Below are 18,068 nucleotides of genomic sequence, written 5' to 3' on the forward strand. Positions count from 1 at the left end.
TGCCAGAAGGAACTTTAGGAAGCATTGATCTCATTTCAAGGGGAAATAATTGAGGCCCAGAAGGATTGTTCAAGTGTGTGAAGCCACTCAACAAGTTAGGGACAGAAACTGACCAAATGTGAGGCAGACCCCTGATGCCCATCCAGTCCAGTGTCTGCTGACCTGCCTTCTGCTGTGACAGAACTCTCAGACCAAGGCACACCAGTAGAACTCAACAGGACATGAGTTTCTCCAATTACAGGGATCGAAGAAAAATACAATCAAATGCACAGGGCTCTTAAAATAATCCTTATTTTGGCTATGCAGGAAATCAAGTAATTCCCTGAACATTCAAGAATGTATATGTAAGATATAATCGGAGTAGTTGAAAAACACCAAATGACTCTTTTTAAAAGTATAGTACAGATAACATAAATGTTACATCACATTTCAAATGGAAAGAACTAATCAACTGTAAACATTACTTCAACCAATTTGCAAGGCTATCATAAATTAACACACAGCAGTAGGGGCTGTCCAAACATGCAGGTAAATAATAGCTTCAAAAGTTCAGATTTTCTTTTCTTGTAATAATGTTCAACTATGCATCTTCTACTAGCAAGAGGCTATCTCACTGGCCAAGAACAAACACTGGCAAGTGGGCCAGAGAGATTTGCAACAGGAGGGTCTAAGAAAGAAAGCATTGTTCTTGGAGGTTATCACTATATGTTCCTACTAAAGATTTTTAAAGTAGAAGTTGGAAAAGTAATTTTCTTGTGACACTCTGCATACTCGGAAAATGAAAATGATAAAAGAAAATAATTTTTGTAAAGTCAGAAAGGCAGTTATCTTCAATTTTGTCTTCTAAATCAAAGTTGTTTAAAACTATCACCTCAAATTTTGCTCCCATCAAGTGGTTTATAAGCAAATGTCCAAGAAAATAAAAGCTACCAATAGGTACTGCACCAGATCACCTGGACAAATCTGCTGTGATGCCTCTGGTTAGTGGATAAGAAGACAAACTCGGTAATCGATGCCCAGTGTTGTCTGGGGCAAAAGAACTGTGGGCAGAGCTACTGGGGGACACCCAGAAGTGTTTTCCAGAACATGACTGCTTTCTCTTTGTGCTTGCCTTAACTATGTCTTCGTGGCTAGAAACCACCTGTCATCCTTGTTAGCTAGAGGCTGCAGGCCCTGCTGACTTTTTTCAGGGAACATATTTCTGATAAAAGGGCCTTTTCCCAGGGGGAAGCAGAATGTTGGGAGAGATACAAGGGGAGATTCTCCCTGAGAAGTCACGAGAGTAAGACCACAGCCTTACTTTCTCAACTTCCACTGAGACCATTCCTTGCAGTTCTTTATGGTTCATAAAATTCTAATCCATGCTATTAGCATTCACTAAAAATTTTTGTTCCCACAAACTTTAACCCATGACAAGCTATGTTTCCAATCTCTTCCCCCAATATTATAAGCAATAGATGCTTTCGTGCTCACTCAGGTATTCATTCATTTATTTGTTCAAGTTAACCAAGAGAGGGAAAGGTAGCATCGTGACTCTCACATGTGTATCACAAAGGACAGTGCTAAAGAAAGCTGTTACTCTCTGCTGTCTAAAAACTACTTTAATAAGAACCCCAAAAGTCAGGCCTACAGTGGGATTAAAAACATTTCAAAACCTTTATGCCCAACAGCTGGTAACTTTAAGTGCACTTCTTAACAATAAAATCTGATACAAAATGTAGGATTCCTCACAATACAGCCTTTTCAAATCTGTAATTTATTAACATTTCCTCCACAGCATGTGCCCTAAGCAGCGGATTCTCTAAAGACATTTCAATGAGCAATAGATAAACACACACAATGTTTATGAGTGGAGGTCTCATAAACCCAGAGCAAATATTTACTGCCGATTCATAAACCTCTTAAACCCATAAACATTTTATCAAGGAAACTGTGACAATCTCCCTCTGCTGCAAACGAGCCAGTCAGAGGCATGGCCTGTGATGTAATGAAGAGACTATGAAAGGCTACTAAGAAAATTTCACAATTTAAAGAAAGCAGGCTCGTTCATTACTGGCACTCCAGTTTTAGAAAACAGAAAGCTATTTATGTGACCAGAATATTTCATAGCAAATAGAAAAAAGAATATCTTACTAAAACTTGGAGTGCAGGCTACTTAACAGTGAAAAATGGAATGAACAAATGACTCATACACCTTTTTTCTAAGTAATCAGATCGTGGGTTGTACAATTTTACAACATGAAACAAGGCTAACTTTGCAAGGCTGAATATTAAACCCTGTAACCACTACCCAATTTTAAAAATATGTAGAATTGGCAGGTTTGAAATGAACAAAATCCTGTGTGTTAGATATTTTTTTAATGTGGAGGGAGAAAGGAAAAAATATAAATCTTTATTATTTTAACTGCTGATAGTTCATTCATACTATCAGAAGGTCTAGAAATGAGTTGCATTGTGTATTATATTAAACAGACACCCCGTTGGAATGAAACTCAGGTAGGACTGGCCAATGCCAGTCCCAGACCTGAGTCATGGCTACAGGACTACACCAGGGAGGAGGAGACTGTCACCTGGACCCAAAGGTCCTTGAGGCTCTCTCAGCTACCCAGACTTCCAAAGGGTCTTTCCAGAAAGAAAGAAAATGACCCAATCTCCTAGCCTGGGGAGGCATCAACTATCTAAAGGAGAGTTTTTTTAAAAGAAAATACAAGTCACATAAAACCAGTTCTTTCCCAGCATAAACAGCCAGAGATCCCAATTTCTCTAACAAGAACATTGATTCATTTCCTTCCTGAATATAAGAGCTTGTGGCACTCCAGTTAATACATCCTAATCTCTACCCCACCAAAAATATGAAGCCCACGTTTCCAGAATAATTCCTTTTACTCAGGATTGCCCAATGTAAATACACAACACGGCTTTACCTACAAGGCTTCATCAGGAAATTACGTTTAGCCACCCTTGAAAAAATTATGCCCAGGTGTCTATTCAACACTATGTCAGCAAAGTGTTTTGCTTGCTTTTATCAGGACAACTGGGAAAGCCCAGAGATGCAAAAGTCCAGTTGTGGTCCACATCCCTCTGTGTGTCTCCATCCATTTCATCCACTGGAAAGGTGTTCAGTTCCTCTATCCCTGCTCACCCCAGCAGTGTCTCGGGAAGAGGAGTCATTTTACATTGTGTCTATTTCGTCCATGGGACTCAGGAGTCGGTTATTGACCCCAACTATTTGAGCTCTCCTTAGGAAAAAAGGCAAATCTAAACAAGAGAAAACTGTTAATGAGACTCAGAATCCTTGTTTTTAAGCTGAAGTTTTCATTTCAGAGGGATGGATCATCTGTGCAAGGACCACAGCAGCTGAATGTGGGGACAGAGGAAGCAAAGACGCAGGAATCAAAAACATGGGAAGCAACCAGGCTGGACTTCCATGCTCTGGCACCATGATTTGGTCCAAGAAGAGCTGTAGGCACTCACGTGTGGTCAGCTGTCAGGGAAGTGCAGTTGTGTGTCTTGTGACACACAGGCAGAGGAGATGGGAGACACGTGGAGGAGAGGGCAAGAAAGAATGAATCTGAGTTGGCACTGTCTCTCATGAAGTGAGTGAGTGTGGGGTGTGTATGGTTTGTGTGTGTTTATGCCCTTAGGTATCCAGGATGGCTTCTCCCTGTGCTGAAGGGCAGGCACAGCTCAGTGTTTCAGAGCACAAGGTTCCAAGCCCTCTACGTGCCTGAGTTGAAATCCTGGCTTGAATACAGGAGCCAAGAGAATCCACCTTTTTGTCCAATTTCATCTGCTATTTCACTGCATTGTGGAAGAATCAGACAACGCAACACAGGAGAATATTTAAGAGTGCCTGCCCTGAACACAGGGTCATGTATCTATTGTCCCTCATTTGAGAGTCAAGGTACTACCAGGTGAAGAAAGCTCAGTTTACCTTCTCCTGCTCATCTGACATAGATATCTCATATGAACATTTTCAGGAAAATGACCAAGACACCATCCAACCCGAAGCATGTCACAGTTGGTCCCTGAACCAAATAGCCCCACAACTGATGGCAGACAGAAGATATTTTGCATAGTAACAGGTGAAACAGGAACTACTCAGGAAAATAAACTATTTGACAACTCTTAGTTGAGTATGGTCTTAACAGTCTAAATGTTCAAAACTAGATTTGACTGTCTAGAAGTCAGCCTCTGCTCTCTACAAGGGTTTAGGTCCTGCTTTAAATTGATTTCCTCTTTAGGAAAGTCTGTCTTTGTGGCACCATCTAAGAGTCTCCTCACCACATGTGAGGACAATGGAATCTGTCAGGCTCCCTCACCCTGGATGCCCAGGCATGGGCTGCTTAGAGATAATAATTAGATTTGCATGTGCAGCACCCTCTCAGTTATACAAACATTGATGTCATATTTTGGCTAGTAGCCGGCTTTATCTGTGCATAGTATATAAGCGGCAGTAAGCAGCGAGCAGCCAGTGAAGAGGTGAGCCACAGGAGCACAGTTAGCGGCCTGCTGGTAGTCCAGAGCAAGCCCAAGGGCAGAGGGCAAGTGAGAATACTGTAATGTTTGCAATAAAGGAACTGTCAGAGACTCCAGCCCTGCCTCGCATATTCTTCCGGTTGCCGGACAAGAAGAGCCTGCCTTGGTATCCACGACACCACACAGGTATAAATGGAAATGCCAAGGAGAAAGGGCAGATTAACCACATAGGAAAAAAAGCCCGGGCCAATATCTGAAAAATGTTAAGATACTTTAGAGCTATCTAGAACTGTTAGTTCTATTAAAGATCTTAACCTCTCAGGTGATTTAGGCCTCCCACAACACAAGAGCAAGAACTAACCAAGATGGGAGCAGGCCAGTGGGCACTGAGCATGGCACAGTGCAGCCAGGGACGCAATGCTGCACTCACACCTCTCTGTTCGTGGGTCACCCACAATGCAGTATGAATAATTTTCCTGACACCGTATTATTAATATGTTTCAGAATCTACTTCAGCTAGAGATATACGGAAACTGCCTGAAAAGTCAACAACACGATTGTCATTGAGACAGTTTTGAAAACATACCATTGAAAATAATGTAGTCATAGACGTCAGATGTGTGTATGACAAAAATATGGTGAAAATTAGGGACTCCAAAAGAGAAAAAAATAACCTCACTCAGCAAACATAACAAAGACTTTTTAAAAGGCATATCTGTACTTAAATAAAAGTAGAATAACTAGACTGAACTTTCAGTCTATGAGACTATGTTCTCTAAGAAAAAGAATATCCATATTTCTACTGGGAGTAAAAGATTCAACTCTGCTTTTAGAATTTTTCTCTCTTTATATAGGAAAAAAAAGCTGAAAGCGGGAGAAAGAACTGACTTTGAAAAAGATACTAACACCTTTCAGGCAACATTTCATGGGTTTCCACATTTTTTCCAGGTAAAGATATAATCTGAGAAACATAAGCAGGTAAATTCAATAACACCAAGCAATCTGTAATTCCATCATTGACTAGTCTCATCAAAATGTGAAAACAAATTCCATACCTTCTTTGGATGATCATCAAATCTCTCCCTGAATTAATGATCAATATTTTTGTCCATGAATTCACCATAGCAATGTTTATGATTCTGCTAAATTGTCCTTATCTAATTGTTGTTATGCAATAGTGCAATTCTTTAAAAAAATATTTTAAAAATAAACTCTTTCTTGTGCAAGTTTTAGAAAAAGATGCATTTACAAATTCATTGTTTAAATATAAAAATTCAATCAAAGACTGGTTTGATTTTGTTTGTTTTATGACTTCTTAAAGGGAGAAAGACTACCACAAATTCACATGACCTAAATTTCCTTCATGTGATGCACCTTTCAGAAAGCTGTGCTGGAGTTTAGAGAAAGTCTTGGGAAGTGACATCTAGGGCTTGGGCATATCTTGCTGCCCTCTCTTTCTGGGAACATATCAGAGAATTCTACTTCCCTACCTCCCTAAACTTATTTGGGTCAAGAAGTTCTGAGCACAGGGGATGGGAGCGCAAGGGGTCAGGGTGGGGGCTGGGTGAAAGGTGAAGGGATTAAGAACTACAAATTGGTAGTTACAAAGTAGTCATGGGAATATAAAGTACAACACAGGAAAGAGTCAATAATATTAAACTATGTAAGGTGCCAGGTGGGGGGGGATACTTTGTAAAGTATATAACTATCCAGCTTCTGTTCTATACACCTGAAACTAATACAAAATAATATTAAATGCAGACTGTGACTTAAAAATAAAATTAAAAAAAGAGGTTCTGAGCAAAAACGGGACCTGTCTCTTCTGAGCTAGAACATTTAATTACTGATTCAAGACTCTGCAGTTCTTATTCCCTGTAATGGCAAGCCTGAAGCAGCTGCTGAGATGCGGCCCTGGACAGTGCTGTGCAGAGACTCAGTGGAACGGAGTACCCACTGACTCTGTCTGAACTACATAGTGTGAATACTTACAAACATTTATTTGGTAAGCCACTGAGATTTTGAAGTCATTTGTCACCTCACTATCACCTAGCCCGCTCTGTCTAGTACATAGGTAATATTAATTTTGAACCAAATTTTGCCAAACTTTCAAGCTGCTATATGCTTATAAGTATACTAGTAAATCCTAGGAAGAAGCAGCATTTGAGATCCAGAAACAATGCCCCATTACTTTCTGAACATTTTTGGAAAGATGTTGGTCAATACATCAAAAAGTCAAATCAATCTAGAAAACAAAATTGTACCTGAATCAAGATCTCCATTACCATTTGCTGAGCTTGGATGTTTCTCCAAGAGAGAAGATGAAGGGTCTGGCATATTGGTAACTGACAAACTGCTCTCCATTCCTAAAGAATAAAGATCTTCTCTTAATTCATCCTGCAGGAAGAATTACCTAGGGCAACCAACAAAGAAAAAAAAAAATCAGATTCACGTATTTTAAACTCTCCAAAAATAACATCATCCTATCAGCACTGCTACTATTTCATTGTAACATGCAGAAAGGATGCACTGTAACAACAATAATAGAAAATGCCAAGAGTCAAGACTAAAGACTACATATCTCTACAGGGTTAACAACAAAAGTCACAGCCGAGCAAAACCATCCATTTTCTACAAGTTATTATGGACACATTTTTCATCAACAATAAAAATTTTGTTTCAATAGCCAATCTACCACTGTAACGTTGGCAAGACACTCCGCCCCCCAAAGTTGCCTCCTCTCTCACTCAGTGCTGTGAAACACCAAGTGTTCCTCAGCCTCAGCATCCCCACACACATGTATGATGTATGGTGTCTCCCAAGCAACGGTTACCAAACCAGCTACGGTGTCATCAGTGTTTGCAAGTATGAGCTTTGTGAGCAATCAGACTTTTGCTATATAATAGCATGACTATTCTACACTTGCATTCTGACATGACTGGTGGTAAAACAAGTAAAAGGATATTCAGTATTCACAGAATCCTATCATCCAGTTCAGCATGTCACATCCCATAAAACAGCCAGGCACAGTCGTTGCTAAGGGTCAGCCATGGATAGCGGTGGAGGTTAGACACAGTCACATGTGGGTTTTTTAAATCTTTCACTTACTCAATGTTTGCTTTTATTTCATATGTAGATAAAAGTTTAAATAAGTAAAAGGACAAAGATATATGAAGGAAAAGAATAGTACAATGATAGCTACATAAATGGAATATTTTGTCACTTACATACTGGTAAAGTATCTTTTAAGAATATCATGCCCTTCTTGAAACACACACACACACACAGTACATTTTGGTGCTCTTCAGATTACTTTCCTAAAAAATACTTTGAGGTTTCGTCAAAATTAAAGGAATGATTTAAGCCTAAATAGAAACCGTGGGGGGTTTTTAAAAAATAATTCAAAGTTATTTCCGATCACTAGTGAGTCATTTGCTAAGCTTAGTTTCTGAAAGCTTTGATGGAAACAACAACAAACACAGGAACCCATTTAATGGACAGACAGGTCCTAAAACTACTTAAAACGGAGGACACTGGCAAACACAGCATTAGAATATTGAGGCTGGCTAATTTTACCCCAAGGACATCAGTCTGCCAAAGCAACCCCCATGATAACGGGCAGAACTGCACACTCCTAAGAGCGTCTCTTCATCATTCCTATTATGATACAGGTACACGAGTTTGTGGACAGCTCTGCTTTGGAGATTTCCCTGCGTGGGGCTGCACACAGCCACGGGAGAGGCTGCCTGGCGACTGCAAAGCTCATGTCCTATGCCAGGATTTCCCAGTGGAAAGCAGTACTCACCAGTTTATTGTGACTGCCCTGGTACCTCAGGAGCAGTCACTGATGCAATCTGCAGAGAAACCACTTGATGATGAGCAAATGGCCAGCCAACCAAACACCCAACAACCAACAAGCATCCACTGATGGGCATATCATAAAGGTAAGTAAGACCCACACTCCGCCCCATTATAAGAAGTGTGATTGTGAGTCTACAGATCACTCCGTCACTGGGGCAGGGATACATCTGCTGACCCCCAGGGTCACAAGGTGGCCTGGACAAAGAAAGAGCAAGAAGGCAGCATGCTCTAGAAAACTCTGCCTTTCACTGTTCTCCACAGAGTAATCCAGGAATGACCAAGAACTTGGAGGGCAGATGGATAGGCAACTGAAGAAAAGGAATCAGAGGTGGAACACTCAGCACAAACAAAATACCATGGGCTGCCCTAATAAAAAGTACATCCTAACTGGGGAAAGCACCAATAAGTCAGAAAATTGGCAAATTATACAGAATATGTTAGAAGACATTAAGTGCTGTAGAAAAAATTAAAGACGGAGAGAAGATACAGGTGAACAAGGCAGAATGGTTATGACCATTTAGATGATGGCCAGGGAAGACCTGAGAAAGTGGCATTTGAACAGACTTGAGGATGTGAATAGGGAAGGAGGCAGAACCATGATGAGAACAGTTTGTCAAAATAAGGGCCTGACCCGAATGTCACTCTACAGGTTTTCCATTCCATGAAGTGAAGTGATCAGGTTTGTTCCAGAAAAATCACTCCGGTAGCTCCATGCCAGACAGGTGACAGACAGGGGCATGACCAAATGGGAACAGAGACTAAAAACAACATGCAGATGAAGGTCTAGACCAAGACAGTAAAAGAGAAATGAAGGAAACAGGTCATTATATATTGGAAAGGTACAATCCACAGAACATGATGGAAACAATCCAACAATCCCCCAATATTAACAAAATGCAATCTTTTCAAAGCAGGTAGTCAGTTCCTAGAATAAACTGCTTCGCTTGCCAGTTAGCCCTCAATAAGTTAATAGAACCTATGCAGTGCCTATGGAAATAAATTCTGAGAAAAATATATTAAATATAAGAATGACAATCCATTTCACAGAAATTTGTTTTCAATGGAACTGGGGGAGGGGTGCAAATTTTATTGGCAACAAGTGACCCATAAGCTTTGCAAATAAAAAGAGGATTTTATAAAGCAAATCCTTTTCCTAACTACAGTACCAGCCGTAACCACCCCCACCACCCAAAAAGGCTATTTTTAAAAAGAAGCAAATTTCCTTTTGGTTCTTAAAATACTTGTAATTTCAAGACTGAAGGTAAAATTGTCTCTTCATGAAAGTTGCATTTTTTTCCCCAAAGACATGAGAAGAAGGTTCAGAAGACTGGGTTTTTAAAGGGTTGTTTCCTGTTTTATACAATATACTTTGTAAAATATACAATATAAAATATACAACATACTTTGTGTAAAGTTAATTCACTATAATTGGCTCCTCTTGTCTCTAAAGTTGTTGAGCAACAGAATTATAGTACTGGACCATCTTTTAAAAAGTGGTCTTGGCCCAGTGACAAGAACAGTGAACTTGGAGAATTAGTAACAAGGTCACTATCTGGTGTGACTTAGGCAAATTACTTAAACTCTCTGTTCCTCAAATTTCTCATTAGTTAAATAAGAAGGCTTAATTATATGCAATCAATAGCCTTTTTAAAATATAAAATTCTATGAATCTACCAAGGCTTTTTGGTATTAATTGCACCTTTTCTGCTTTCAGATTACCTGTTTATCTGAACCAAATATAAGCACCTGCCTCCTATCATTTGGGGAGTATTCAAAGAAGAAAACTATTGTAGCATAGGCCAGACAAAGCCTTGTTAAGAAGGAAATGTGTGAGAAAGAACACTCATTAGATAACTCTAAAACAAAACAGAAATGAATTATCTCTAGACCAGCAAGGTCCAACAGAAATTTCTATACCTACACAGTCCAATTCAGTAACCGCTACCCATTCATGGCTACTGAGCCCTTGGAATAGAGATAGTGTGAATGGGGTTCTCAATTTTAATTTTGATTAATTTAAATTGTGAAGGCCTATATGGATAGTGGCTGCCTATTTGACAGCACAGCTAGACCACCACATAGGTAAGCCAGAGTTTACTATATTTGAATTTTGAGTATATCCTAAATAACCATCAATTCTTGGCTCTCTTAGAAGTTTCAATTTAATAATAGCAAGCTAGTTAAAAAGAACATAGGAATTTTCAAACTTAAGGAACTTCACAGTTTCCCAATAACGCGCCACAAATCCTTCATAGCAAACTTCCTAAAGTAGTAGGTTTTTATTGAATGTGCTGCCTTTTTGTAGCGATACAATATTAAAGAAGAAATCTCAGAAGCTAAATTATGTGCATCATATTAAGATAATTCTCTTTTCATTCACCTATACTCAAGAAAATCATTCTACCTCAAATGTAATCAGGCAAAATATTTTTCAATAAAGGAAAAAAAACTCTATGAAGGTTATTAATGTCAAGTATCACTGGCTTATCTGGCATCATTAAAGGGGGGAAAGTTTGCTAAAATTTTTATGACTACTCAGTGATTCAACTCTCTCCATTTGCCTCTTAACTGGACACTATAAAAAGGTAATCGGGGACTATAAAATAAGACATTGATTTAAATGCACCAAATCAATCATTTTAAAGAGAACTCAGGGGTAACAATATAAACCCAAACAGCCACCTGAATGAGTGGCAGAGGTAAGCCTCAAATTATTCTGTATAAGGACAAGTGACAAGGCATTGTCACAGGTGGCTGCAAAATTTATTTTGGCAAATGCCAAGTCACACTTTCCCTTTTTCAACAATGTTTACTTTCTGCCTTTCCATAAAAGGTATACACACTCTCTACAGAACTCTTAAGGAATAAAATTATATAACAAATTTAAATCACTAGTAATTCTGACACCCAGGGGAAACCACTTTTATGTTTATAGTAACTCCTCCTAATGCTTCTCTGTGGGGTTTTCTGAGTTCCTGTAGAATTTATAATTTTAATTCATTTTTCATTTAACATTACATGGAAAGCATTTCCCGACATCATTAAAATTCTTTGACAACATGACTCGAAATGGTTGGATGATTTTTATTATACTATGAATAAGGCAATTTATTTACCATTCCACTACTGCTGATCATTAAGTTGTTTTTGTTTTGTTTTTTAAATTTTCACCATCACAAATAGTGCTGTAGTGATAATCCTTGGCCATAAATTCTATTACATCTGGGATATTTCTTTTGTGTAGAATCCCAGAAGTTAGGGCTAAGGAGCCTAAGGTAGGAGCATGTTTAAGCCTCATGATACATATTGCTAAAGTGCTCTCCAGCCTGCGGTCCTAACTTACTGAGTGACCAGCAGTGGATGATTCAATCCATCTAAACCCAGTCTCCTACTCGGCCATAAATAATGTTTTCTTTCATCTTTTTCAATTAGATATTAAAAAAAAATGGTATCCTGCCACTGCAATAGTCTTTATATGATACTACTCTGTTCACATCCTTCTCACATTTTAACTTCATTGATATTTTGTATAATTTTTAAAGAGCTCTGCATATTTTACCTTTCAAAACCATTGAAAGATATTTTCCCCAATTTGCCCTTTAGAGGTTCCTGTTGATATACAGAGTGCTAATTGTCTTGTTTTGTTTAATTTAGTCCAATGTACCAATTCCCTTTATTTCCTCTAAAAAGTATATTCCTAAATTGTCCTCCCCATCCTAGGATACCAGAGACCTAAGCTCTCTGATGTTTCAATTTTTAAATGTAACACATAGGGAATTTATGCAACTCTGAGCTGATCACTGCCCCCTACAGTTAATAATCCAGTTCTATTCCATTGGGTTTACATCTGTCTTTATCAAATATTGAATTCTTACACATACAAGACTGTTTCAGAAAACCAAACTTTACTTTTAAGAAGAAAGTGATATAGAAACTAGGACTACTGTTCACATATCTCTTACTTAGTTCGACAATCATTAAACTTGAGGTCATTTAAGGTAGGTCTATAAAGGTCTGACAATGATTTTGCCTGGCTTGGTAACCCAGTTTCTTATGACATGACCATTACAAAAGGTATTCTACTGTGAACAGAATATATCTTAAAGTGAACACAGGCAGAAATAACTGTGCATCAGAAACTGTTAAATATCCCTCTCCCAACCCCAATATCCATTTACTCCTTTGCTTACAATAAGGAGTAACTGGGTAACCAAAATAAACACTGCTCGGCTGTCTCTGAAGTTGGTGTGGCTGCACCACTGTGTTCTGTCCAGTGGGAAGTTTGTGGAATGAATGTGTTCAACCACAAGGTCACCGCCTTTAGTGGAAGGGTCATGCCTTTGCATTTACTCCCAGAGCCACCAGGGATCAATCACCTAAGACCCACAAATACTGAAACAAAAGAGAAGGGAGCTTGGTTCTGCAGTCAGTTCCAGACTACCACACATAAGAGAAAAATTAGCATCTAGCTTCTATCTTATTCATACCACCAGTTGGGGTCTCTGGTACACACTCAATCCCAAATCCCCACAAACACACCCTAGAAGGACTGTGTTCCTTTTTAATAATCTTGTAAGTATAACGCTCAGATTGTTACGGTTCAACTTAGTTTTGATCCAAAACACTATCTTTTGCTCTAAGTTTTAGCCAAAAGACTATCAATAATACTAAATGCTATCTTTGGTTTGTTTCAAAAAAATCACAGTTCACATGAACGCAGACCAAGGTGTTTCAGCCCGGAGAAGGAGGCCCGTGGGGAAATGAAAGAGGTCCCCTTGTCCTGTGGGAAGTCCAGACTGAGCCAAACCCCTAAAGAACTAAGAAGGTCAGCACTGCCTATAGCATCATCAACTATTCAGGCAGTTCTCAAGCTCTAAGGTACAGCAGAATTCTCACCTGCAGCACTTGTCAAAACTCAGTCTGCTGGGCTCCACCTCCTGAGCTTCTGATTCAGCAAATCTGGGGGATGCCTAATCATTCATATTTCCAACAAGTTGCCAGGCAATGTTGATGCTGCCGATCTATGGACTGCACTCGAGAACAACTGCTTTATGGAAGAGATTTTTGCATGTGCTGCTTAGAAAGATAAAATTTGTTCTTTATCAAAAGATATCTATCATTGGTATACTAGGAAACACAGTATTTCTGCAAAGTCATTTAAATGTGGAGAGAGGAAGGCTGGTGTGTCTAGAAATAGTTTTGCATTAAATAGCACTCAGTTAGTAGTTTTGCATTCTCGTTTTCCTTATAGAATGCCAGTTACCTGAATTCCACTGTTTCACAAAGTCAAACTTTGTTATACCAACTGCCTAAGTCAGGCCTGCTTGTTCTCCATTAATAGTTCAGTAAGACCTACAGCACCAAAAATGTATCATGTTGGTCATTTATGGTGGAGCCATTCTCTTAATGGATCTAAGTATCTATAGGAATTATTTTTTCTAGGACTTGGTGTTCTCAAATATCAAGAGGAGAACGGATTACGTAATCTCTAGGAATTAGACCACTCGTTCCTAGCGGATGATTTTTCCTTAGCTTTATTGATAATAGAGTAGCAGATGATTTTTTTATGTTATGTCTGCATATGGTTTTAAAAGCCAAACAGTCTATCAGGCTTGTGGGGACCGGCCCAAAAAACATAACAGCGCAATCTCCTGCACTGTCTTCCCTCTCCATGTCCTGCTTCCCTGGGAAAGTCACTTTCATCTATTTTAGCTGATTGTTTTGGCATTTATCGCTATATCTCTGAACAACACCTTCCTTGCTTGATTTTTTCAATTTGTGTCATTATCAGGTAATGCCCTACTAGTACACCATCATCCCCCACCTACCTATCCCTCTCTCCCTCCCTCCCTCCCTCCTTCCCACCCTTATCCTGTAATGGATATTATTCCACAGAGCAGAACCAGGCAGCTTACTATGATTACTCTTCCCCTTTCTTTCACAACTTTTCTTCGGAGTTAATGATGGTCTTGTTTTTCCCACGTCCTTATTTCTCTACATACTTATCATCACCCATTGCAGTCCAATTTTTCCATCAACTGTCTAACTCTCCTCTAGATAAATTGAGATATGCTGGTATTTTATTAATGTCATCTTGAAGTAATTTCTACCAGGGCCTTCTGTCCTGCTCTAATCTAGACTAACTGCACTCTGTTGTGCCTGGTACGCAGATGCTATCCTGAGATCTCACTTCACCTCTTTCTTTGTAAGATCTCCCTTTTTCTGTGTCCCAGGCCTGCATAGATCTTGTTTTCTCCCTCCTTTTGATGGAGTACAGTCTCTGATAGACTTCTAAGAGAGGATTTAGGTGGAAAATGTGTGAAATCTTATATGGTTGAAAATGTCTGTAACCTACTCTCACATTTTAACCAATAGTTTAGGTAGGTAAAAAAAAAACTTCTAGGTTGGAAAAACATTCTCTCTCAGAATTTTGACATTTTCCCTCACCACTGTCTTCTGGCTCCCTTTGTTGAGAAGTCTCATACCATCCTAATTACTGGGTTTTTTGATATTCTGAAATGCCGTAATGCTGTGTCTAATGGCAATCTGCCTGTGGTTTGAGGGCCCTGAGTGACTTCTTTCAACATTAAAAACTGTTCTTCAGTTCTAAGATATTTTCTTCTTCTTCTTCTTTTTTCTTATTTATTCATATTTAGAGAGAGAGAGAGGAAGGGAGAGAAACACAGATTCGTTGTCCTACTTACTTATGCATTCATTGGTTGATTCTTATATGTACCCTGACTGGGGATCAGACTTACAACTTTGGCATATTGGGAGAACCAACTGAGCTACCAGCCAGGGCTAAGATGTTTCCTGAAGTATTGTTAATTTCTTCATCTCTGTTTTCTCTGTTGTTTTATCTAATCATTCAAATGTTGGGTCTCCTTAATTTCCTTAATTTTCCCTTTTACTTTCCACCATTTTATTTTTTTAATCTACCACCTAGGTTATTTCCTCAGCTTCTTCTAACATTTTTATAGAATTTTACAACTTAATTTCAAAAACTTCTTTCTAAGGATTTCCAGTCAAAAGGCAGAATAGGTGAGTGCTGTGCTTATTTCCTCCCACAACCACATCAAAATTACAACTAAACTCCAGAACAACCATCCTTGAGAACTGCCTGAAATCTAGCTGAACAGCAGTCCTATAACGGAGGAAACACAGAAGCCATGCAGTGACTGGTGGGAGCAACAAAAACGTGAATCTAGGTGGCCCCACACCCACCTGGGGTGGTTAAGAACTGGAGAGAGGTATCTCGGCTGCAGAGGTCCCCCATGAAAAATGAAAGGTCCCAGCCCCACACCAGGCTTCCCAGCCTGGAGCACCAGACCAGGGAAGAGGTCCCCCCAAAACAGCTGGCTGTGAAAGTCAGTGGGGACTCAGTCCAAGTGAGAATGAGGGCTTCTGGAGTCCCACACATCCTCTTAAAGAGCTGACACTCAGGCTCCTTTGCTGGCAAACACTTGCCCTAAGCTCCAGGGTAGAGTCAACAGCTCAAGAAGTGACAGGGACATACTGGCAGGAACTGAACTGTCTGGCTTCAGGGGGAAGGCTGGAGGGACACTCTCTCCCCGAGAGCACTGCAAAATTGTTCCTTTGTTGAACCCACTCCCACTGCAGCCAAGAAGTGCTGGTGGGTGGTACTGCCAGGCTGGTGCCAGTGTCCCTTTGCCGAGCCCTCCTCCCTCCCAAGCCTCCCCACCCTGAGACAGACACCGCCCCACCCTGAGACTCTGCCCCACCCTGAGACACCGCCCCACCCTGAGACTCTGCCCAGCCTGATCTCTCAGCAGCTATTTCACCACCCTAACAGCCAGTCTCTGTCTGCACTACAGACTTTCCTAAAAGGTCCACAAACACCAAACAAGCAATGTCTGGTCTTGACATGCCCTGCACCCTTCGTTAGGCAGCCCCAGGCCGGGCACTAATACAAACCAGCCCCAGTTGGCAGCACAGCCTCTCCCAGGTGCCTCCAAACCCAACACAGGCAGCTACCTGTGATACTGCATATCACTTTGTAGCTCCTACCAGGAGGCCCCAGGACACAGAGAGGCAGCAGCTGACCTAGGTCTGCCCCAGAGCCACCTCTGCCAAGAGGCTCCAGAACCAACTACACCCGGTGGCTGAATTCAGACCAGATCAGAGCAACACCCAATCAGCTCCACAGACAGCACACCCAAAGGGTGAACTCAGTAGTCAACAGAGCCCTGCTAAAGGGAGTCCCACTCAGTGGTGTCAGCACCCCCACTCAACAGCTTGTCAAATGTTACCATGACCGGTCCCCACAGTCAGTCAGCCTGAGGGTCAATCTCACCCAATAACATGCCAACAACAATCAAGGCTCAACTACAACAGGAGAGCACACACAACCCAGGGACACCCTGGAGCACCTGGCTCAGGTGACTAGGGAGAATGCACCACTCATCCCATAGGACATATAATGTAAAAGGCATTTATACAGACAGGAGCAGAGCAAGGACAATAGGCCAGGTGCAGAAGACTACTGGGGCAGAAAGCTGCAGGTGCCTAGCAGTGAGCAAAACTGGGAAAACAAGGACTGCGCCACCAGGTTAAACTTCTCCCCCACCCCCCCACTAGCACATTGCTGATCAAGTGGTTGAGACCCCCTGACCTTTCCTCCCCTGGCAAGTTGCTAGGCATGCAGGTTAGATACAAGGGGGTAGGAGAAAAGCCCTTAAATATTAAGCCCCAGAACAATAAGGTTTTGACTGGCATCAAATACATCTAGGCCATAGCTATGTTTCAGCTCCAGGCCTCGAACCAGACAAGCAATGCCATGGCTGACATCAGGACCAGCTGCACTGAAAAATTACCTCTGCCCTGGCACCAACCAATCAGTGGAGACCACAACCCTGAAAGGACACACCTGGAAAGCTGATGCATATCCTATTGAGATCCACCCCTGGGAGCTCCCCTAAGATCCCCACCCTTGAAAGCCCTTAGGATGGAGAACCCAGCACAGCTCTCTCTAGGAGCACACCCTGGCCTTTCCCCACCTCCTTCCCCCAGGCATGTTTTCCAAGCCTCTCTCTTCCTCCTAAGCTCCAAGAACCCTTCTTTTGACTTTGTAACTTTTTCCTGAGCTCTTTTCTTCTTCACTTCACTTCTTCTACCTCGGTGACTTTCTAAATAAACTTCCTCTTATAGTTTGAGTGTTGGCTCTGAATTCTTTCTTCACCAGAACTCAAGTACCAAGGTTGCTGAACCAAGATCCATTATGACTCCACCAGCCTGACACCTGGTGCTGTTTTGCTGCCAACACTACTACACAAGGCTACCCTGCCAAGACTGGGAGACACAGTACATCTAGCTAATATATAGAAACAAACACAGGGCAGCAGCCAAAATGAGACAAACCGGTCCCAAATAAAAGGACAGGACAAAACTCCACAAAGAGAACTAAACAAAATGGAGGAAGCGAGTTAACAGATACACCGTTCAAGACACTGGTGATAGGATGCTCAATGAACTTAGGGTAAGAATAGATGAAATCAGTGGGAAGTTACACAAAGAGATAAAACCACACACACACACACACACACACACACACAAAAGAGTCAGAAATAAAAGTACAATAACTTAAAAGAAGAATACATTAGATGAAATCAACGTCAGATCAGATGAAGCAGATGATCAAATCTGTGATCTGGAAAACAAGGTAACAAAAAACAACAAAAAGAAAAAACACGACTTCCGGCCAAGATGGAGGC

General features: G+C 40.7%; 1 protein-coding gene across 2 annotated transcripts in view; it reads right to left on the reverse strand.

The window, feature by feature from the left end:
- SFMBT2 (Scm like with four mbt domains 2) overlaps positions 1 to 18,068 on the reverse strand; it is a 215,970-nt gene that overhangs the window by 176,942 nt on the left and 20,960 nt on the right. For both annotated transcript variants that reach the window (XM_090268004.1, XM_090268003.1), the window contains exon 2: positions 6,741 to 6,889. In XM_090268004.1, coding sequence (XP_090124130.1) covers positions 6,741 to 6,840 — 100 coding nt within the window. In that variant the 5' untranslated portion in view covers positions 6,841 to 6,889. The remainder of the gene's footprint in view (positions 1 to 6,740; positions 6,890 to 18,068) is intronic.

The sequence above is a fragment of the Furipterus horrens genome, unplaced genomic scaffold (assembly GCF_987537825.1).
Source record: "Furipterus horrens unplaced genomic scaffold, mFurHor1.1.pri manual_scaffold_2, whole genome shotgun sequence".
Taxonomy (NCBI): domain Eukaryota; kingdom Metazoa; phylum Chordata; class Mammalia; order Chiroptera; family Furipteridae; genus Furipterus; species Furipterus horrens.